At 49.6% G+C, this 22460-nt stretch overlaps 1 protein-coding gene across 7 annotated transcripts; it reads left to right on the plus strand.

The window, feature by feature from the left end:
* The first annotated feature begins 1096 nt into the window (after positions 1-1096).
* On the plus strand, positions 1097-14543 carry ZC3H6 (zinc finger CCCH-type containing 6). 7 transcript variants are annotated; one of them, XM_058801587.1, is made up of 12 exons: positions 1097-1750; positions 5370-5550; positions 5832-5957; positions 6514-6769; positions 6961-7100; positions 7189-7305; positions 8232-8343; positions 8858-8967; positions 9435-9688; positions 10143-10645; positions 11028-11312; positions 12128-14543. In XM_058801587.1, exons 1-12 carry the CDS (start codon positions 1659-1661, stop codon positions 13627-13629), a joined length of 3678 nt encoding a protein of 1225 aa, XP_058657570.1. In that variant the 5' UTR covers positions 1097-1658; the 3' UTR covers positions 13630-14543. The 7 variants fall into 7 exon arrangements, with proteins under 7 accessions (XP_058657570.1, XP_058657572.1, XP_058657571.1 ...); XM_058801589.1 differs by having other exon boundaries at positions 11028-11267; XM_058801588.1 differs by having other exon boundaries at positions 6979-7100.
* Positions 14544-22460: the final 7917 nt, after the last annotated feature.

Here is a 22460-nt window from a genome sequence, read left to right on the forward strand (position 1 = left end):
CCACCTGTGCTGATGGGGCTAATTAGTCCTAAGTAACCCTAATGACGCTCCCCAGACACCACAACCTCATCCCCTGTAGGAATGGTGTTTTCCAGCCTTTTCTTTGGATTTGCCTGATTTCCCTGATGATCAGCGTCCTGTTTGCTTTGCTCAGGTGTGTGAGGCCCAAGGGAAATAATTCTTCCCTGAAGGATCTGAGGCTCCTCCTGCCCGGAATCCCACGAGAATCCATGCGAGTGTTCTTCCTTGTTTTTATAAAGTTTATTCGGTCGCTAGCACTGGAAAAAGCTGAGCCCCGTGTCCTGAAAAGCCTCGAAAGGCAGGGAGGCAGCTGGACAAGATACAAATGCAACTTTTCCCGGGAAGGTTTGATTAAACGTCATTGAAGTGACTCTGACAAACACGTCTTCCCTTCGCCCACCGCATTTTTATTAAGTGACTGTCTTGGAACCGCTTTATCCCGGTTTTTGTCACGCCCTGACCCCGAGAGCGACTCCAGGCACCGCTTTTGTCCCGCCCTGGGGACACACGTTCTCTGTTTAATTAGGAGCGTCACTAATTAATGACGCACGGGCCGGTTCCCCTCACACGCACCGACCGCCAGGGGGCGCTGCCCGCAGTGCGTGAGGAGGGGAGGGGGGGCGGCGGCCATGACGCAGTGGCGGGAGGGGAGGCCCATTCCCGCTGCCGGTGCCCGTCCCGGTTCTCGGCAGGCGGAAGCCGCCGCCCTTTTCCCCCTTTCCCTCCCTTTTCCCCCCTTTTTCCCCCACCATTCCCGGGGGGACGCCGCCACCACGTGACGTGCGCGGGGCACGTGACAGCACGCGCGGCGAGGCCCCGCCCCCTTCGCGCGCGCACGGCGGCGGCGGCGGCCGAGGGGAAGCGGAGAAGGGCGGGGCCCGCGCGTGACGTCGCTGCGGGGTTGACGGGCGTGGCGAGGAGCCAATGGGCGCTCGAGACGCAGCGGCCGCGGCCAATGGCGACGCGCGGGGGGGGCGGGCCCAGGGCCGCGGCGGAGGAGGAGGAGGAGCGCGGCGGGCGGCGGCGGCGGCGTGAGGGGACGCGACGACATCGCGGCCCCGGCGGGCGCGGAAGACGCTGTGGCGGCGGCGGCGGCGCGTGCGGGCCGCGGGCGCTGAGCGAGCGTGTGCGGGCAAAGCGCCGGGGGCCGCTGCCGCCGCTGCTGCTGCCGCCGTTCTCCTCCTCCTCCTTCTCTTCCCTCAGCCGCCGCCGCCATTTTGTGCTAGTGCCTCGCGCGGGCGCCATGTTTGTAAGGAAGAATTAGGGCCGCCATCTCCGGCCAGCAGCACCTCCCTCCCCCCGTGTGTGTGTCCTCCCGCTCTCCTGTGCCCCGGGGCTGCCGCTCGAGCCGCCGCCGCCGCCACCGCCTCCCCGCAGCGCCCGCGCGGGGCGGCCGGGCCCGGGCGCTGAGTGCCCGTTAGTGTCTCACTAAGTAACCGTGAGTGCAAACCTTCATCATCTCTCCTCACTGAGGGGCCCGGCCCTCCTCCTCCTCCTCACCGAGCCGCCCCCAGCGCGGCCGTGCGCGCCGCCGCCGCCGCCTCCTCCCGCCGCTCCGCACCGCGGGCAGCGGCGGGGCCCTGCCTTCCTCCACCTCCCTCCTCCTCCTCCTCCTCACCACACCACAGCCAGGCACAATGGCCTTTGAAAGCCTGTTCTCCAAACCCCCAAACCCAGTTCTTGACCCAAACATGCCCGACTCTGACAGGCAACATGCAGGGGACGAAAGGTCGAGTAACATTCTTCTCTCTCTCCGCTTCTCATAATGGTGGTACTTAGTGGGGTGATGCTGGTAATGATGATGATGATGCTGATGATGATGATGATGCTCTGTTAATGTGCCTGAGGGGGTTAACGATGTTTTTGGGGGGCAGGTCACCTTCAGGCTGGAGCGGGGTGGTGGTGGTGGGGAATGCAAATTGGGGAGGGGGGGTGTCACTGCATTAAAAGTGCATTTTCTTAGCAAGGTTTTAATTTTTCCTTTTGGAATGCATGCGTTTTTACATCTTCATTGATTTATTCTGGCTGGGAAGGGGGGCTGTTTGCCATTCTTTCCATAAATTGCACTTTCCAGGGGGTGTCTGTTGAATGTCACCATTGTTCTCTGTCTCAGGCAGGAAAGGGTGCTCCGAGTTGGGCGGGTTTTTTATTTTTGGCTGTTTTTGTTGATACCACAATCTCTCACTAGAGCCATATTTAACGTCATTTTCTTGCCAGATTCCACCTTACACATTTAACTGGATCTTTTTTATGCAGATTAAGGGCTGACTGACGTTATCTTTGCCACCTCTCAATCCCCATGCGCAGAAACGCAGAGTCCTGTTCCTGGTGAAAGGACCTCTGTTGCTCCCTCCCTCCTTCCCTCCCTCCTTTTCTCTCCTGCAGCTGCTGGAAATTCAAATCCTTTCTCCAGGCAGCTCTGGCCTTCCTAACTAGTTCCAAAAATACTGTGCCAGGGTGGCAGTTACCAGAGCCTGAGCCTACACCTACCCTGAGCGTTCCTGACAAAGCTGCAGGAGTTAAAAACGCCGAGGTTTTGGCATTGCCAGAGCTTGGCCTCCCCCCACACAGCTCCACAACCGTTTGTGGTACTTCAGAGGACCAGGAAACACTGGGGAAAAAACAAGTAGACAAAAAAACAAACAAAAAGAAGGCTTGTGGGTAAATGCAAAACTGTTTCCTTGTTGGAGAAAAGAGTCCCGAGTTCTGTGTTATAAATTGGAAGTGGTCCCAAAATGCTCCTCGGGTCTAGTGCAGGGGTCAGGGCAGAGCCCAGAGCTGCTGGTTCTTGTTTTCCCCTTTCTGCTTGTCCTTGGGAAATGCTCATGGGATTGAGTGCAAGGGTCAGGGCAGAGCCCAGAGCTGCTGGTGCTTGTGTTTGTGTTCCACTTCCTGCTTGTCCTCGGGAAGTGATCCCTGAAATGGGCCTGGGCTTCAGTGGAGTCCAAGGCAGAGCCCAGAGCTCCCAGTTCTTGTTTTCCCCTCCCTGCTTGTCCTTGGCCAAGGGTGGAAGTTGTGTCGTGCTCTGTTTGCCGAGCTGAGCGCACACCAGGAATCCACTGGGATCTCTGGAGCTGGGGCAGAGCTGTGCTGTGGAGTTCCTGCAATCAGGCTGTGACTTTTCACTGTTTCAGGGATTGAAAATATCTGGAGTTCTCAAATCCTTGAGGACAAGCCCGAGTGACTCCGGGTAGTGCTGGGAGCAGAGTTTTTCCAGCTTGGAGTTCTCATCCTCTCACCAGCTGTTCCCACCAGTACAACCAGTTGTGACACTGGTAATTGTGAAATAGAGCCAATAAGTGCCACCTAACAACCTAATTAATTGTAATTTACAAGTGTTGCTTTATAATGTTTTAATTAATGAGGTGAAGAGCAACAATACACACGATCTGGGAGATCATAACTTATACTTTTTCTAAAACTTTAGCTCTGTAAAATGAGTTCATTCACTTCAAAAAGGCCCAACTCCTTTTTTGTGTAACCTCAGGTGTGCAAATGTAGGACCAGTAAAACCAGTTCACTGCAGGGAACACTCATACTGGCAACCTCATGATTCCCAATCAATTTGTGCAGCAGGAATTCTGTTAATAATTTGATTTGAGCTGCTCTGTTGAATGATAAAGAAATTACTTGGTAAAAAATAATTTAAAAACCCCTGTCTGTCCACACTTTGAATATTCCAGTTTGGAAGGTTTTAATGCAGTTTTCTCAAGACAGGAATGTTCTTTAATTAGTTTTAGTTAATTCCTGTTGTTGATAATATTTTGGTGATGAAGGGCCTGAGCCTTCCAGCACAGGGGTCCTGAACAGATTTTTCCTGCAAGCATTTTGTGAGGATTTCCTGGTTCTCTGTGGGTAAATCCATGGCAGGGTAAGGAATAAGTTGGAGGCAAGTTTGTTTACACACAAATCAGTGCCAGATTTCCCAGAAAATAGCTTGAAATTAATTTACTTTCACTTTTTACTGCTCCCAGCCACCCTCTGCTTTTGTTTGATTTTCCCAGTGAAAATTCTCTGTTATTTGGAGTTACTTTTCTTATTAATTGCTAATTTCTTAAGCAGCACCTTAGTATCAAAATTTGGGGAATTTTAGCCATCTGGGAATTTTAACCTAAAGTAAAAATTTTAAATGAAATTATGGGGAATGAAATCCTCAACAATGATTGAAAGATTCCCAGAATATTTCAGAAAATGCATCCTGGGTTTGGATCTTGGACTTAAGGAGCTTCTGGAGAAATCTTCTTTGGGTATAAGGAATTCTATTTTTAAGGGTGACCTGAAATAAGGTCAAAGAAGGGGAGCTAAAATCCAGGTTTAAAGGTTAGAAATTAAATTAAAATACCAGAATTGGTTTTTTTTTTGATTCTCCCTTCCCAAACATTTGTGGAACTGCCTAGGGATTTCATCAAGTTGGTTTTCCCTGGAAGATCATTTGGCTTCTGTGCCTTTCTGATCCATTTGAGAGCTGCTCTAGGAATGCCTTCAGACACTGGGAATGTTTTCTGGGATTGTTTTCATATCCAGCTCCAAGTATCTGGAGGTTGTGGGAGAGGGGGGAACTCCTGAAAAGGAGGTTCTGCTCTCCCTTCCTGCTGCACAGCTCCAGTTTGGGATTTAAATTGGAATAAAAGCAGCTAAACCAGAAGATAATTCCTCCCTTGGCACTTACTTGAAAAATAACTTACTTTCCAATAAATGGTGTATTTGACCATTATCTTTTCAATCCATATTTATCCAGTTGTTAGATTTTTCCTTCTTTTTCCTTTCCTCACCTCCTTTTTTACATTCTTGAAATTTTTACATTCTTACATTCAGTCCTTGGAAAATGCTTGGATGTTGTGGAAAGAATTTAGAGATTAGAGGGCTTCTGTAATCTTCCCTCTGCCATGCAATCCAAGGGATTGTATTACTGAGGCTGGTTTACCTGGAAAGTTATTCCAGTCAGGGATGCATCCCAAAAGTGGAAATCCATGAGTGTAATTCCCAGAGGAACTGGGAGATGGGAACAACTTTGTCCCCAAGGAGCATTTTCTGTAGGTATTTTATGGAAGAGGATATTTTAATTGATCCTTGAGGGAATGAGTTTAACTGGTATCATCAAAACTTAATTGGATTTTTGGGAGAGCTGCAGGTATTTCAGGGATAATAATGTTCCAGTGTTATTTCATTAATGTAATTCCAAGAAATTCCAGGTCATACAGCAGTTATGTCTTTTCCCTGGCATATCCATTTATCCCAAAAAATCACAGCTTGGGGTTGCTTCAGACTTTTTAACTGTTTTTTTCCAGTGACAGGTGAGCTGGATGATAACATGGAATTTTATTGTCTTCCTGGTATCACTCTTTCAGGGAAGATGGAGAGCTGGAAGATGGGGAAATAGATGATGCAGCCTATGAGGATGTAAAGGAACATGGCTCAAAAGGGGACGACAAACAGAAAAATGAGAAAGGCCACAGGAAATCCCGGAAAAAACGCAAAAAAGAGAAGGAAAAGAAAAAATCCAAAAGGAGAAGACGGGACAAGCATAAGGTTAGGAAAAAAAAACAACATTTTGGAAGTTGTGATAGTTCTGATTTGATTCATGGGTGTCCAGGACAAGGATCCAAGAAATTGGCAAAGGAATTAAAATGTAAGACTTAAACTGGTCTTAAATGTTCAAAGTTAGGCACAGGGCTTGGAAGCTGAACCAGAGGGATTTGGGAGTTTTTAGGATAAGATACACAATGTAAATTTATCACTTTTGTGCTCATATATTTATGGAAAGAAGATGATTTCCTCAAAATTCACAAATTTTTTGTTGTGTTTTCTAGCATAACTCCCCTTCCAGCGATGACAGCTCTGACTACAGCCACGACTCTGACATGGAGCGCACGGAAAGGCCCCACAAAAAAAGCAGCAGCTCTTCCTACAGGGATTATGATTCCTCCTTCAGTCAGGTAGGAAGTTTCAAACTCATTCCTCTTGTCCTTATTGAGGTGACATTCCAAAAATACAAATATAAACAGTGTGGGTTTGGAAGTTTGGCTCCATCCCTGTGCCTGTTCTCCTGGATTTCTGGAAGCACATCCAGTTCTCATCTCCCTGAGGAGATTCTCAGATGTAAAGCAGAATCTGTGGTAGAAAATAAGCCTGATAACAATTTTTCTTCCATCAGGTGTCAGGAATTAAGGAATCTTTTATTATTAAGGAGTCTTTGTATTGCCTGCACTGGATTTAGGCTGGACTCAGAAAAAAACTCTTGAAAAGCCACTTCTCAGTATCTAAAGTTAATTCTGCTTTTTAGGAGCTCAGTTTTCTTGGCTTTTCTCAGCTGGTGAATTAAAATTATTAATTTTTCCTGAATAACTGATATTCCCTGTATTATTAATGCTTTTTTTTTGGGGCAAATCTGGTGATGATAAAACAGCCCCATAAATAGATTTTTAGAGCAGTTTGGAGGGGTGGGGTTTGGAAATATGGAATTGCTTCCTAATGCAATCCCTTTCCTTACAGCATGGACACGTGTCAGGGAATTACATGAGTTCCCAGAAAATGCAGCATAAAAAAAATGTCAAAAGTAAGGAATATGACAACTACAGTCATTACAGTGATGAAAACTTTGGCAATTACAACGAGGAGGAAAAGGATGAGGATTTTGCTGACCAGCTCAAACAGTACAGACAAGCTAAGGAGACTTCCAGTGGGGATTTGGGACCTCCATTCCCAAAGGAACCAGTGAAGAAACAGGGCATGAAAGGGATCCAGAAAGGTAAGGGGAGTTTTGGTGGCATTTTTGGGGTGGAGACCTGGATGAGGGAAGCTGCCAGGAATATTTTCCTGGGATATTCTGGCTGGTCAGAAATAACATTTCCAGCAGTATAAATTTAATTCATTCTATTTGTCTCTCTTTGATGCCTTGAAAGAACCATTTTCCCTTAATTTCTGTAATCCTTTTAAGAGGTTATTCCTGTTTTCCAGGCATTTCCCAACGAGGGAACAACTACAACGTTGGAAGGGGGCGTGGAATGCAAAAGAAACTGAAGCGCAAAGATCGCGGCAGGGGCAGAGGCGGCAATAAAGGATCCGATGGCTTCCATGAGGTACCTGCAATTCCAGGCCTTGTTCCCAACCTCTGCATCACCACTGCTCCAAAAAGGAGCTGATAAAATGTGGATTTATTTTTTCCAGGATGGCAAACCAGTGAAGAAATGGGTTAATATGAGCCAGGAGTTCATCAACCAGCACACAGTGGAGCACAAGGGCAAACAGATCTGTAAATACTTCCTTGAAGGGAGGTGCATTAAGGTAAAGTTAATTGTTTTTTTAAATAAATTTTTAGCAAACTTGGGTGTTGAAACTCAATATTTTCATTTCTGATGTGCTGAGGATTTCTAGATGGAATTATTTGTGGAAAAGCATCCCTTTCTGTTACACACTTTGATTTAAATTCTAATAAAAAATTACATTTTTATTAATAAAAACATCCTAAACTTACTCTGAGAATGATAATGTATTAATGACATAATTTCTCACAAGTCTGGAATCTAAATAGGCAGCAATTCCTGAATATATTAAATTATTTCCTGCTGATTTGGGAACTTTGAAGGGATTGCTTTGTGGTGCTAAACTTTAAAAAATGGGATTGGTAGAAAACACAACCACTGAATGCTTCTCACTTTTATTTGGTTCCTTGGGATTTAGCAGTGGAATTTTCTGTTTCTAAGCCAAATGGTAGAAATAAAAGTGAAATGTTGTGTTCCTTGCTGCCTTTCAATACCTTTGGCTCACATGACTATTTGCTGCCACCTTCAGTTTTAGAAGGGACTGAAAGAGCACTCGGTGTCTTTTTCAGGAAAATAAATCCTAAAAAAGATACTCAAACCCCCATCCAGCAAAATAATCCTAAAGAATAATAGAATATATTAAAGCAATTCAGTGAAATATAATTTCAGTGCCTTTTTAATGCAAATTCCTAGGTGAAGGCAGAGAACAGGAATTGTCTTCTGTCACCATTCCATCTATTCCTTTGAATTCCAATCCAGGAATTTTCTCTATGTCCAGATCCCCTCTACTTACAGCTTTTACTGCTTATAATGGAATTTAATGTTGGTAAAGATGAAAAATCTAAATTCAGCAGAGGAGGATGTTCTTATTACTATGGGATTAAATTACTCAGCATTTCAGATGGATAATGGTTTTTCCTTGTTTTGTTTTTTTCCAATTTTTTATAGGGCGAACAGTGTAAATTTGATCATGATGCAGAGATTGAAAAGAAAAAGGAAATCTGTAAGTTTTACATCCAGGGTTACTGCACCAAAGGAGAGAACTGTATTTATTTGCACAATATCCTTTAAAAGTACTTCTAAAATTCACCTGAAATTTATATTATTTTATTTCTATTTATTTTGATAAAAAGGATTTGTAAAGGTGAATGTTTTTTAAGAGACTCTACCATCTACTGTATAGATTAATTACAAGATTCTTTTTCTCAAATACTTCAGAGGAAAAAATAAATATAAAATTACTGATTTGTAACATTAAAAATAAAATCCCAGGAATTTTAGATACATTTATCCACACGTTTAAGACCCTGATCTCTTCCTATTTGTCATTATTTTGGTGTTTTCCTCTGGAATTGAGACCTTTCCCTTTTTAATCACAATTGCAAAATTAAATCTGAAGGCCACAGAAATGTCATTTTTAGGAGAATTTTAAATGGAAGTTAAGAGGTAAGTTGGTTGTTAGCTTCCAAAATTCCTACCATAAAGATAAATTCCTGCTGAAGAATTGAGGGATAGCTGCCAGCTGGATTTTACAACCTTCCCAAACTGTTAAAAATCCTTAATTCCTTCCTCACATGAATTCCCCTGCAAGTTCTACCACACAGGAGCAAAGTGTTATCAAGGAGATAAATGCAAATTCTCTCACGCGCCCCTGACTGCAGAAACCAAGGAGCTGTTGGATAAGGTGAGCGATCCAGATACTGGGAATATTGGGATTGCTGCACTCAGAGTGGGGAAGGGATGGAGGAGCCTTTTCCATGCGCTCTGGGAAACCCTGAGCTCTGCTTTATTGGGATATTCCCTCTCCAGTCACTGCCCACCAGGCCTTTAAAGAAAAGAGGTGTGAATCCAACACTTGAGGAATCTTGGAATAACTCCTTCCACACCTCTTTGAACTAAGTGGACTTGTGGGAAATTGTTCCTTCCTGAAATAGAGAAGTATTTTCTTGGCTGGGATTTGGTGTCCTGGAAAATAACTCCCAAAAATGAGTTTAGAATTCCTTTGGGTTGGATGTCACTATCCAGCAGTATTGTAGCAAATAACAGAAAAGTTGTTTATCTAAATATGGAAATCATATTTCAATAAAAGGCACAAGACTAAATTGAATACTGGAAAACTCAGTGACTGTTTGCCACATGGCTTTGTTGCAGGTTTTGAATAATGAGGAGGAACCCCAGAATGAAGATGAGAAGGAGCTGGAGGAACTCCGGAAGCGGGGCATCGTTCCCCTTCCCAAACCCCCGCCGGGGGTCGGACTCCTGCCAACCCCCCCGGAGCAATATCCCTTCTCCGAGTCCGACATGGAGAATTACCAAGATCCTTCAGGAGATTATAAGAAAATCCCATCTCTTTTTGAAATCGTTGTGAAGCCCACCGTGGATTTGGCACACAAAATTGGGAAGAAGTAGGTGTTGGAATTCTGAGGAGGACTCTTCTAGATATTTATCATTGAATTTTTAATCATTGTTCCTATCAGGATTCTGGGCTAAGTTGAGCATCTGCCAGATACTTGATACCAGGATTATTTCATAGTTTCCATAGAAAGGAACTTAGGCCTGACCTTTCAGAAGTTGACTCTTGGTTTGCATCTCCATCTGCAGGTGGAGCTGTTTGTTCCCTGCTCCAGTCTTTTTGTAGTTGGCTTTTTCTTGGGCAAAACTGATGGAGATCAGCAAATATTGGAAAAAATGTGGTTTTGGCCAAGATAAAGAATGTGGAATGGGTGTAGTTGGAAATTAATGCTCCTTTGGGAATTTTATCCAGTGTCAGATCAAATAAGAGTGGGAGGGGGCAAAGAGAGCCAACTGTTGGTGTTTGTAGGTCCAAAATTTGATTCCTTGTTTTTCTTCTGCTTCCAGGCCACCAACCTTCTACAACAGCGGGTCACCCCCGCGGCCGCCGTTCCAGGGCAACGACCCCCATTCCCAGCACATGTACAATCCAGGCTCGAGTCCAGGGCCAGGTCCTGGCATGTCCCAAGGACACAACGGGCCCCCGATGCACCCCGGCTCTCCTGGGCACCATCCCTGCGGAGGCCCCCAGGGGCCGGGAATGCCGCAGAGCCCCCCCATGCAGGGCGTTCCCCCGGGGTACATGGGCCCGCAGAACCAGACCGGAATGCCCATGCAGGGCCAGCAGGGTGGGCCACCCCTCACCCCGCCGGGGATGGGAGGATCCTACAATTCCCCTGGAGTGCAGGGACACATGGTGAACATGCCAAGGGACAATCACTGCCCCCCGGGGCCACAGTACCAGCAGATGCCCGGCGAGTACGAGCCCATGCAGAACCCAGCTGACTTCTATGACAACTATTATTCCCACCAAGCTGTACACAACTTCCAGCCAGCCAATAATTCTGGAGGTAAGGACATCTGCTGGATGAATTTTGGATAGGAGCTTCCTGGAATGTCTTCAGTGTTCTGGCTTTCTCAGTTGTGTTGTTAAGTCATGTTATGCTTTAGGGTGAAATGGGATGTTGGGAAGAAATCCTTCCCCTGTGAGGGTGGGGAGGCCCTGGCAGAGTTTTCCCAGAGAAGCTGTGGGAAACTGCCCCATCCCTTGAAGTGTTCCAGGCCAGGTTGGATGTGGCTTGGAACAGCCTGGGATAGGGGCAGGTGTCCCTGCCATGGCATGGAACTGGATGTCCTTTAAGCTCCTTTCCAACTCAGTCCATTCCATGATTCCATGTTTATAGCTACCAACATTCCTCTAGGATAACTGCTAACTGGAGTTTTGTCCTGCAGATGGGGCATGGCACGGAGAATTTACGGATCACCAGGCTCACCTCATGGCTCCGGAGTCGCATCCGGGCGGGAGCGAGTCGGACTGCATGGGCGGCCACATGGGCCACAACCAGGGCATCAACGTGCCCGACTTCCTGCCCGCCATGCAGAAGGCCCTGTATGCCAGGCTCAGCCAGAAGCACCAGCGGGATGGAGACTCTGCCAGCAGTCAGGGCCAGAGGGCCATGAGCAAAGAGGAAGGTGGGCAGGCTTTGGTTGGAATTCTCATCATTCTTGAAGGCCATGGTCAGCAAATCGGTTGATGTTGACTCGTGTCATGTTACTGTTATTGTCACTGTCCCCCGTTACTGGGAATGGTTACTGGAAGCAGCAGCAGCTCAGTATTTTCAGCTCTTCTTCCCAGCTTATTCTAGGATCTTAGTGTAGGTTCAGTCCATCCTGGCTCCAGTGAATAATCTTTGGATCTATAGTTGCACTTTTAAAAGGTCCTTTGGTTGATAATTACTTTGGAAAATCCTGTGTTGGACCAGAGGTGTTGTTTCTCACTGCCAGGACTGGAAGTGCATCCTCTGTCCTATTTATTCAGTTGCACCTCTTGATCTGTTTCCTGTAGGGCAGCATTTTTCTTTCTCTGATATCCTTTAAAATAAAATACTGTAATTTCTTCTCTTCCTGAATCTCAACCTCTCCTACAAACTTTGGGATTTGGATTAAGTAAGGCAGCAAATTCATAGTTTACCTGGATTAAAGACCACTGCAAGGGGCCATTTTACTTTTCCTTCTCCTGTCAAGACTCAGATTTTAGATTGGTTTTTGTACTAGCACTGATAGGGATTGCTTGAAAGCAGGTTACTTTCCCAGGTTAATATTGATGGATATGGAGACACTTCCAGGCTGTGTTGCATTCTATCTCCACTCCCTCCAGGTTTTTGTGTTATGGCATTTCTTTAATTACATGGATTTTGGTCATTTGAGGTTGTGGGAGTGATTTTAAATCAGATCTTTTCAGTTTGATTTTACTCCCATTAGAGAGTGTTGGATTCTCTTAAGAATTATTTGCTGGAATAATCTAAATTTTCTGGCATTTCTTTGATTTTTAGATGACAATGTCAACTGGTATTCCAGCAGTGAGGAGGAAGAGGGGAGCAGTGTTAAATCAATCCTCAAAACCTTAAAGAAACAAAGCGAAAACTTTAGGAATCGGCAACAACATTCCACGGAGCAGCACATGCTTGGGATGCCTACGGATCCCAGGCTGGCAAAAGACAAAGGTGTGGGGCCTCAGGCTGCTGACCCGCGACTCCGGGCGTCTCCAAGGCCCAATCCCAGGAAACCTTCGGAGTCGGCGTCCCTGGATCCCCGGCTGGCCCGCGATCCGCGGATGCACAAGGTCAGCGAGGGCGCCCATCCCGGCCCCTCCCTGGCCGGGGCCAAGCTGGATTTGCACCACGCCCACGCCGGAGTGAAGGTCAAGCAGAAAGGGCTGGATGATGATGAGGAGGACTCGGAGAGGGAGCTGAGGGAACGAGCTTTCCTCATTCCCTTGGAGCCTCTGCCGGGCGTCACGTTACGGGATCCCCGCTCCCAGCTGCGGCAGTTCAGCCACATTAAGATGGATGTGACCCTGATGAAACCTAACTTTGCCAAGCACATTGTGTGGGCCCCCGAGGACTTGCTCCCAATCCCTCTGCCTAAACCCGACCCCGTCTCTTCCATCAATTTACCTCTCCCTCCACTCATTGCTGACCAGAGACTGAATAAACTGCGGAATCTGAAGAACGATCCACACCCCAACGCGATGCCAGCTGATCCCCGGCTCGCTGCCAAGGCCAAAAACAGCCTCGTGGGCCGGGGTGGCTACTTGGATCCATCCACAGATTCCCATGCCAGTAGCTCCAGCAAACTGGGGGATCCTCGCTTGCAAAAGAACGTTGATCCCAGACTCCACAGACTGTCGAGTGCAGACACTCACCATGGAGCTGGGAAGGATTCCCACCCTCCCAAGTTTGACCCCCGGCTTGCTAGAGCTGCTGCCAGCTCATCCCAGCCCTCAGAAGCCACGACTCCGAAATCCGACCCCGATGCTCTGCCTCCCTATGCGCCCAAATTATCATCCAGTGGTGTTAGGCTGGGAACTCCCGGCTCCATCCTGAGCGGGATCAGTTTGTACGATCCCAGGGATCACAGCTCATCCTCGGACACGGCTCCAGCCAGTTCGGGAGAGAATGGAGAGAACCAGAAAAAAAGCATTTTGAAAAATTCCAGTAAAAATGAGCCGAGTCTCGCGGAAGATGCGTCCCAGCAGAAGGCTGCCTCCAACACGGAAAAACCCACGGAAGGATCAGCGGAAGCTGCTTCAGACAAGGCCAACAGTACCAGTAAATCTCAGGCTAAACACTCCAGCGCTGCCCCTGCCGTCCATAATCTCCCAATCCAGGCTCTGTCGGGGTTAATCCGGCCACAGTACAGCGACCCCAGGCAGGTGAGGCAGCCCGGACAGGTAACGCAGGCCCCGGAGAGCGATCCCAACGGGGAGTCGGATGATAAATCCTTGAAAGATGTTTTCAAGACTTTCGATCCAACTGCTTCCCCGTTTTGTTAGCAGACGGCTTTGGAGTCTTTTTACCGTTGTGGGTATTGCAGTTCTCTGCTGTTTTGTACCTGGGTTACCTCTTTTGGCTTTATTTATTTTTAAATTATAATTCCCACCACTTTTCAGCTGCTAATCTCCGAACCACACGCAGTTCTCCAGTACGCTCGAGTGTATGCAAAGCTGTGGTATTTTCTAGAGAATCCTTTTTCTTTCCAATTTCAGGGAGACTAATAATTGACCTGTAGAAAGGAAACCAATCCCCCCGGATCGTGTTAGAGCTGAGAAAAGCACTTTCATTGTAAATAAGTCATGGAAAATTCCCAGAGCTGTATATGTGTGAGCTGCCTCTTTCCCAACCACCACTTAGATCCGATTGCCACATTTGTATAGATCCAAGCAATATTATGTACATGAATTCCCAGGAGAGATGCCGTTCCAGGACTGCCAAACCCCTGAACTGATGGAAAACCTCACGGAAATGATTTCAAAGGAAAGCGTCGCTCCTCTTTTCCAATGAGTTGATGTAAGACACGGACAGTTTTTATTCCTGCAGTCAATATTAGTGTAAAAGAGACTATATCACATATTGAGGATGAAAAATGTCATATCTTTTAAAAGTATTTTATTCTATGCTGTACATAGAAGAAATTGTGAAGTACATAACTAGCAAAAGTAACTGTTCGAAGTGGAGAAAACTACATTGTCTAATACGAGAAAAAAGGTTTTTATTTAATTTTTTTCCATGCCTACACGATTGGGATTTAGTGCTCCGAGTTCCATTGTGGTGTTCATGTATTTCAACGTATTTTTGTATTCAGCTGCTTAATTTGTATTGCTTTTTTTGTATGGCTGTAACTGCAGTACTTGTATTCATGGTGTCTCGACGACATTTTTAACAAAACAATTAAAAAGGGTACAGTTAATTCCTGGTGACGACTCCGTGTGCATACGGTGGCAGCTGGGAGGAGGGGACTAAAGCTGGGCTTTTTGGGATGGTTTGTGGGGTTTTAACATAACCTTGTACCTGATCCCCAGGTCTCATGGAGAGAATTGCCATTTTCCATCATGGAACATCCTGCATGTCATGAATTCTCCAGGTTTTGCATGGGAGAGCACAACTGTCCTCCAGACCTCCTGTCCTGCCTTTAGGGTTTCTTTTTCTCCAGAGGAAGTGCAGCCATTCCTAGGCAGCTGCTTTTCCAATAAAAATGTGCCAGCCTCTCAATCAATCATCTGCTTCCCACCCCCTTGGAAGCCTTCTCTGCTTTAAGTCTCTTCCTTGGTGGACCTTTTCCTCGTGTTTCTCTCTTAGCCAAGTGATGGTCATGGACCTTTTCCTCTTGTTTGTTGGCCAAGTGGTGTTTCCACTGGGACAGCAGAGTGTTTATCCCAAATTCTGAGGTTTTGCCTTGCATGGATGAGCCAAGGGAAGCCTGTGATTCCTGCACAGCAGAGGAAGCATCTCCGAAGGCATTCCTGGTTTCACTTTGCCTTCCTGATTTGCCAGAGCATGGATTCCATTAATTTTTTTTTTTTTTTTTGTGTAGCAAACGTAGAGAATAGACATGGAACTGGGTTGTTATTTTAGAGTAACCCATTAGTCCTTTATTAGTAGTCTGTTATTTCTTCTACTCACTGGTGTGGCTGGTCAAGATTTTCCTCAAAAACCAAACCAGCAGGGAAAAATAGTGTGGGAATAGGACATGGATACAAAGGCCTGTAAGTCCTCACAGCCTGTTGTCTCCAAGTGTGTTTCCTTCCTGCCTCCCTCCCTCCTTCCCTCCTCTGCTTTATCCATTGCAGATTGCTTCCCAGAGTCTCCAGTGTGCCTGCTGCTGCTTTTTCTTGGAATATGGAGGAGATTCCTTGCTGCCATGCACGTGATGGAATTCCTGGGCTGGGGAAGGTGGTTGGGATGCAGGTGGGACACCAAGGTGGGCTGGAATGGGCTGCAGCCACCATGGAGCCAGTTGTGATCTGCTGTGGTGTTGGATTGTGTATTTCACAGGGGAGGCTCCCTTCCACCTCTCCTGCAGGATTCCAGCATGGAGCAGTGTTTCCATTTGACAACTCATGATCCTGAGGCTGGAAGGATGGATGTGGAGAGCCAGGATAGAGGAGCAGCAGTGTCACCAGTCTGGGATACTCTGGAAGCTGTGAGGTGGGTGATCTTGGGAAGTGAATGTTTACTCTGGATAGGAGAGAATCCTGGGGCTGAGTGGGATTTTGGGAAGAAATCTGCTGGCTCAGGGGCAGCAGGTGAGACAAAACACTCCCCACTGCTGTATCCCTGGATATGTGAAGGAGGAAAGGCTGAAGGATGTCACAAAGCCTGAGCACCTCTGGATCTCAAAATCCTGGAATAGTTTGGGTGGGAAGGGACCTTAACTCATGATGCCATTCCACCCCTTGCCATGGGCAGGGATACCTCCAACACCTCCCACTGGATCAGGATTCTCCAGAGCCCCGTCCATCCCATCTCACCACCTGGGGGTAAAACACTCACCAGAAGATTCCTGGCCTCCCCACGGAGCCTGTTCCAAGATTTTCCTGCCACAATGAAAAACTCCAACATGAATCCTTCACACTGCAAAGTATTCCTCTGCTTCCAACAGCACTGGGACAAGCAGCCCCTCTGGATTTACAGATGTCTGTCCATAACTGTGTGTCCTTTCCTAGGATTGGGATGCTTTGGGATATTCCTGCTCCGAGGGGGTTGCTCTTGCACCAGAGACATCAGGGTGGGCTCAGCCTTTGCCCCTCGAGTTTTCCGGAGCCCTAATTCATCCCGGTCGGAATTTAAAGCCTCCTTGGCTCTGTGCTGTGTCAGATTTTTCCTCCATTGCTGGCAGAAAGCAGCAACTTCTTCTTCTTCAGGATCTGCTGGGGGTTGTCCCAAACCCTGTTGGATGAAGGAATTGGTTTAATATATCCCTGTGCATCCTAAATTATGGAAAAGTCTGGCTGTGCCAATGTGTGCATGATCCACATGGCGTCACTACCTCTTAATGCTTCAAAATGCTTCAGAATGCATCAAAAGCTTCTTAGAGGGAGAGGAAAGGAGGGCAGTTTGTTGATAAGCAGGGAATTTTCCAAAGGGAAATTTCCAGGTCATAAAGGACTTTGGGATCTAGATAGTCAAATTTAATGAATTAATTAATTTAGCATCAGCAAAGTGGAAAATGGGCAAATAGAAGAATGCTAAGTTTAATTAAGCACAGGAGGAGCTTTGTCACCCTTGGGGCTGATTGTTCAGCAAATGGGATTCTAAAAAATCTGTGTTTCCTTCAAAAAGAGATGCTGATCCCAGGAAAAGCAGTAGGATTATAGAGGATGGGATTCAGATGGAAATGCTGCCTCAGGGAGAGGCTGGTGCTGTTTGCACTTGTTTTCCAGTTGTTTTCAGGAAAAATCTGCTCCCATGGACTTTACAGTCAGATCAGGTGGCTGTAGATGGCAGCTGCATGGGAAACTCTTGGGAATTTGGCTTTTGGGAATAAAGAGGATAGCATGGACTAATTCCAAATAAAGGTGCTCTACAATCCAAAAATTCAGTGGGGAATGGACCAGGTAAAGGTGACTTCAAGGACAGTCAGTGCCTGGGATGAATGAAAGTATTCCATGAGGAATATCTGCTCCAGCTGGAGTCCCACAGCAGCCAGATCCCAGCTCCCATATAAAGACCTGGATGAGAAACCCCCAGAGCATGGAATTGCCCTGGCACAGAGGAGCTATGGCTGCCCCATCCCTGGAACTGCTCAAAGCCAGGTTGGATGGGACTTGGAGCAACCCTTCCCACCCAAATAATTCCAGGACAGGTTCCATGATGGACTCACTTTGACACACGCCGCCTCGGCCGCCCTCAGGACGTGCTGCACTGCTTGAATGAGGTTCTGCACGTTGCTGAGCAGCAGCTCAGAGGAGGCCCTGCTCTCCCCAGTCACTGCTTTCACCCTTCAAAAACATTCCAAAGGATTTTATTGGAAGGACATTGGACATCCTGACAGTGTTATTCCAAACCCAGCTTGTCCCCAGGGAAACCCCATGGAGAGAAGGGAGGCCTCCAAATTGTTCCTCAACTCTTGGACAGTACCCACCGCCCCTAGGACCTCTGGAGACCACCACCCACATTCCTTGGAGAAGGGATCCCTCTTGGATCACCTTGGAGAGGTGATCCCAGCTGCTGGCAGCTCACCTGGCCACGATGCCGAGCTGGCTGCTGATGGATTGGGTGTGCTCAATGGCACGGAGCAGCTCCATGGAGCATCTCTGGTCCAGGCAGTGCTTGGCAAGGATGTTCCCAAACTTAACAACCACCTGCCCATCAGAAACCATTTGCCTGGCACATGCAACATACTGCTCCTTGCTCTGGAACGGGATAAAAATCAATGGGATTGGGGAGAGAAGGGAAAAAAAGCTTTTCCTGCAGAACAGGGAAGGTCCAGGAGGCTCAGATAGATCCTGAGGAAAGGACAGGGTGCCAAGCTCACATCCAACCAGGAGGAAGGAATTTGGAGTATTTTGCATAAATAGAGCTGGTGCCACTGTCCCAAGAGCTGGGTGACACAGGGATTTGGGATGGAGTTGCCGTGATCCTAAGGGAAAACTAGAGGGATGAAACGCTGCCTTACCGCAATGGGGCCCTTCCTGTGCAGGAACTGAGCCATGTGGAGCCTCCTCGTGGCCATGTCCTGGGTCACCTGGGACACCCTGCTGGGGCCACCCTGCCACTTGTCACAGTTTGCTCTCTCCTGCTTTGCAGGGGAGGTGCTGGAAGGGCCATCCTGGTGCTGCCGGGGCAGTAATGGAGCAGATTCCAGACCTGGAATGTGTGGACACAGCGATGCCGAGTGCTCTCCTCCACCTGGATGTTTCTGAAGGAGATTTTGGTGAGTAAAGTTGGTGGGAGAGCTGCCCACCCCCTTCTGGGTCCACTCCACCTTCCACCAGCCCTTCTCCGTAAATCCAAAGCCCTTGGAGCTATCTCAAAATGGGAATGGGGTGTCCTGCAAGCTGACAGTTTGCAATTCATTCCCAGCACGATGAGAGTTCTAAAGCACTTTGCTGAGGGACCTGGGTCTGTGCCAAAGCCTTTCCCAGCTCCTGACACCCATGGGAATGGAGTTGCTGGTATTCCCAGAGGGAATGTGTGGAGGTGAGGGAGAGCTACAGCCTCTCTGCCTCTGAAATGGATTGGGATGGATGTAGGAGAGCCTGGCTGATCGGATATCCAGGAATCCAGGGCTGCCAGCAACCTGAGCTGCCTGAGTGGCCCAGGGTCGGCCTGCTGACCTCCAGAGGCCCTGCCAGCATTCCTGCTCCGTGCTGGGAGCACCAGGAATGACGGACAGCCCTGACCAACACCCTGCCAGGGAAAAGAGCTCCCATACCAGTTCACGCACATCCTGCACGGCTCCACTCACTCCTCTGCTCCTGCATGGATGAATTCCTGCTGCCTCAGGGGGCTCTGGGGCTGGGGAGAGTCCAGCTGTGCTGCTGGGTGATCCTGGGGAGCGTTCCTGCTGCAGGCATTCTCTGAGGCACCGCAGGGTGTCCCTGTCAATTCCATGGATACCCCAGAGCTGTGTGACAAGGTAGTGAGCCTTGGCCGACCAGTACCACACCATGCCTTCCAGGTGGGGATCCCCAGGGTCCTGGCGGGGATCCCCAGGGTCCTGGCAGGGATCCCCAGGGTACTGGTGGCTCTGGAAGTGCCGCCGGGCACTTCCCACCACGTCAGCCGTGAGGAGCAGGAGGTGGTCAGCCATGGATAGGAGGTCAGGCTGGGATGTTAGTTGAGCACTGGCCCCCAGAGCACCTGGGAGGGTGTTTCTGACCCTCTGGACATCAGCCAGGAGCTGATTTGCCTTCTCCTCAAAGCCTTCTTTGCTCCTCTGCCTCTCCTCTTGGGGGAGGTCGGACAGAGCTGCTCCAACCACATCTTGGATCAGCTGCAGCTGTTTCTTGTTGACCCTTTCCAAGTGGAGCAGCAACGCCTTGGCCCTGAGGGCCACGTCCCTCTGCAGGAGCTCGAAGCGGGTGGCCAGGCTGGCAGTAGGCAGTGGGGAGTGCAGGAGGGTGTTGGACACATCCAGCAGCGCTTCCATGAGCACCTGGATCTCCTCCCGGAGTGCCAGGATTTCTCTGGCACCGTGGTCTCCAGGGCAAGATAGGAAGGAGAGCCGGGCAGCCTCCTGCAACCTGAGGGAATTCTCAGCCACAGCAGCCAGGAGGCTCCGTGGGCCAACCTTGTTCCTCACGGCTCTGCTCAGCTCCCTCAGGAACAGGACATCCCTGCCCACGAACTGATCCATGGCATCCAGCAGGACACGCATGCCAGTGGCCCACTGGACACCGTGCAGCTCCAGCATGGCCTTTTCCATCCCACAGGATTCCCTGAAGGACATTGCCTTCTCCAGGAACCCTTTGGTGTTCAGCTCAGCATGGGAAAACTTGGCTTGGAGCTGCAGAAAGCTCTCCTGGACATGAGAGGGATTGGGATTTTCCCTACTGCAGGCTGCGCTTGCAATGCCTCCTGCCACCTGCACTGCTCCTGCTGAACCCAGCAGGGTCTCATCCAAAGCCTGCTTCCCTCTTGGAAAGTCACCTGACAGGATAAATCCAAGCACTTGCTGGGCCAGACCATTCCAAGAGCCTGCCACAGCTGCCAGGCACTCCCGAGTCTCCTGGATCCTTCCCGAGAGCCTGAGTGCCATTTGGAGAAGCCTGCCTGGAGCAGGGAGCTGCCCAGGGGCCGTTTCCTTGGCCAGGCTGATGATCCTTGGGGTAAGGGCTTTGATATCCCAGTGCTGCTCCAGCACCTGCAGCTGGGGGGGTTCAGCCACAGGTAGTGCTTCCCGTGCCGCTTCCACATATCCATCAGAGAGCTCCAGCAGGATGGAGCAGGCAGCATGGACAGTGTCCATGTCACCAGCCTGGGATGCTCCCAGGAGAGCTGTGATGACAGAGTGTGTATCCCCTTTCCATGGATCCAGGTGGGGGTTAGCTGGTGGTGAAGATGGATGACTTTGGATATTTCCTTGGAATGCTGCCTCATCCGTACTGGTTCGTGTCCCAGCATGGGATGGGCTGAGCTCCAGCCCCTCTTCCACCCTGGTGCTCCGCACTTGCTCCCGGAGCGGGCTGAGGATCTCTGGGTGATTGGAGCCGTCCAGCCCCGCTTGGACACGGAGAGCAGAGTCCAGCAGGGAGCTGGCTGCCTGGGAAAAAGCACCCCGGCTTTGGAGGCAGGAAAACCTTCCTGGAATGAGGGCCGTGACTGCTCCCAGCTCCAGGATAGATTTGGCCAATTGTTCCACCCACACCAGCAAACCATTCCTGAAGATGGGATCCGTGGTCCTGTCCACTTGCCGGGTGGAGGCTCCCACCACCCAGCGTGCCCAGCCCATGAGGCGAGCGCTGTGCCAGGAGAATCCCTCAGGGTCCCAGCGTTCTAGTGCTGCTTCACACCATTCCTGTTGCTTGGCCAGCTCCAGGATGGATAACTCAAGGAATTCCCTCATGCCGATGGTCTCCTCAAAGCAGTGCAGGAGGCTGTTGGTGGCTCTGGCCCAGGCACAGCTCAGGGCCTGGAGCTGCTCCATGGTGTTCCCACTTGTTTCCATGAGCAGGGAAGGGAGGCTGGCCAGGAGGCTCCGCAGGTGCTCCATGCCCTCCCGGATTTCCCTGGCAGTTTGGGCCTTGGCACACCTGGCCAGGAGCAGATCGGCCGCTCGGAGCATCCGCTGGGCCTGAGCGAAGAAGGAGGCAATGAGGGGCTGGAGCTTCCTTAAAATTCCTCCAGCTCCTGCTGGACAGCATCCTGAATGGGCAAGGCTAAGGGCACCTTCAACCAGCTGCCTCAGGGGCTCCTTCTCCTGGAAGAATCCATCCAGGATTTGGCACAGCGTGGCCCTGAGCGCTGCCCGGTCCAGGTTTTCCAGTTCTTCCCTCAAGCTGTGACATTCCCGCTCCAGTCCCTGCTCTCCCTGGCCCTCCCTCTGGCTCATGTGGCTGCAGATGCTCCTCCTCAGCTGCAGCAGGGCCCAGCAATGTTCCACCAGCTCTAGCTGCAGATCCAGCCTGGATGACTCTGCCAGCAGCATTCCATGGAGAATGACCGCGTCCAAGTGGGAGCTGAACCCGCCCTCGGAGAGACGCAGGGGGTCAGGGTGGGAGAGGAGAGCCTGGAGCCTGCTCAGCTGCTGGGAGAAGATCCCACTCCTGTCCTGGGGCTCCCTGAGCAGGGAGAGGAGCTCCCTGATGGTCCTCTCCGTCAGCTGGAATACAGACTCCTGGGAGAGGTCAGCTTGGCTGTCCCTGGAATGTGTCAGGGCTGTGTGGATGAGTGGGACGCACTTGTGGAGCAGCTGCAGGGTCTGGGCCAAGCTCTTCCCTGCAGGACAATCCCGGAGTTCCTGGAGGCGCTCGGCTGTCAGGCGGCTCAGCCGGAGCACGGCCTCAGCGAAGGGCTGGAATACAGCCAGCAGCCCTGGAGTGTCCCGGGCATCCCGCAGCACGCCCAGGCATTCCAGGAGCCAGCTGGCAGTGCCACTGATCCTCCTCATCCCTGCAGCCTCTTCCAGCTGAAGGATCTAACCAGGAAACAAGGCAGAAAAGCCGCTCAGGTCAGGAATTCCCATTCCATCCCTGGAGCGGGAGGAGGAGTGGTTTGCTCCATGGATCTGCTGGAGCTTCCCGCTGCTCGTGCCCCTTCCCGGTGTGCCCTCACCTTTGCTGTCTCCATCAGGCTCCTCCTGGCGGCCGCTGCCAGGTGCTCTCGGTGCCGGGGGCTGTCCGGATGCTCCTGGAGCTGGAATGCTGCCAGCACCACGTCCCTC

This window comes from Ammospiza caudacuta, chromosome 3, assembly GCF_027887145.1.
Source record: "Ammospiza caudacuta isolate bAmmCau1 chromosome 3, bAmmCau1.pri, whole genome shotgun sequence".
Lineage (NCBI taxonomy): Eukaryota > Metazoa > Chordata > Aves > Passeriformes > Passerellidae > Ammospiza > Ammospiza caudacuta.

Bases quoted from the DNA above. Each gene is read 5' to 3' on its own strand.
- ZC3H6 (XM_058801587.1), top strand. From the start codon at position 1,659: ATGGCCTTTGAAAGCCTGTTCTCCAAACCCCCAAACCCAGTTCTTGAC. The intron at 8,968-9,434 runs GTGAGCGATCCA...GCTTTGTTGCAG, and splicing joins CCAAGGAGCTGTTGGATAAG to GTTTTGAATAATGAGGAGGA. The intron at 9,689-10,142 runs GTAGGTGTTGGA...TTCTGCTTCCAG, and splicing joins GCACACAAAATTGGGAAGAA to GCCACCAACCTTCTACAACA.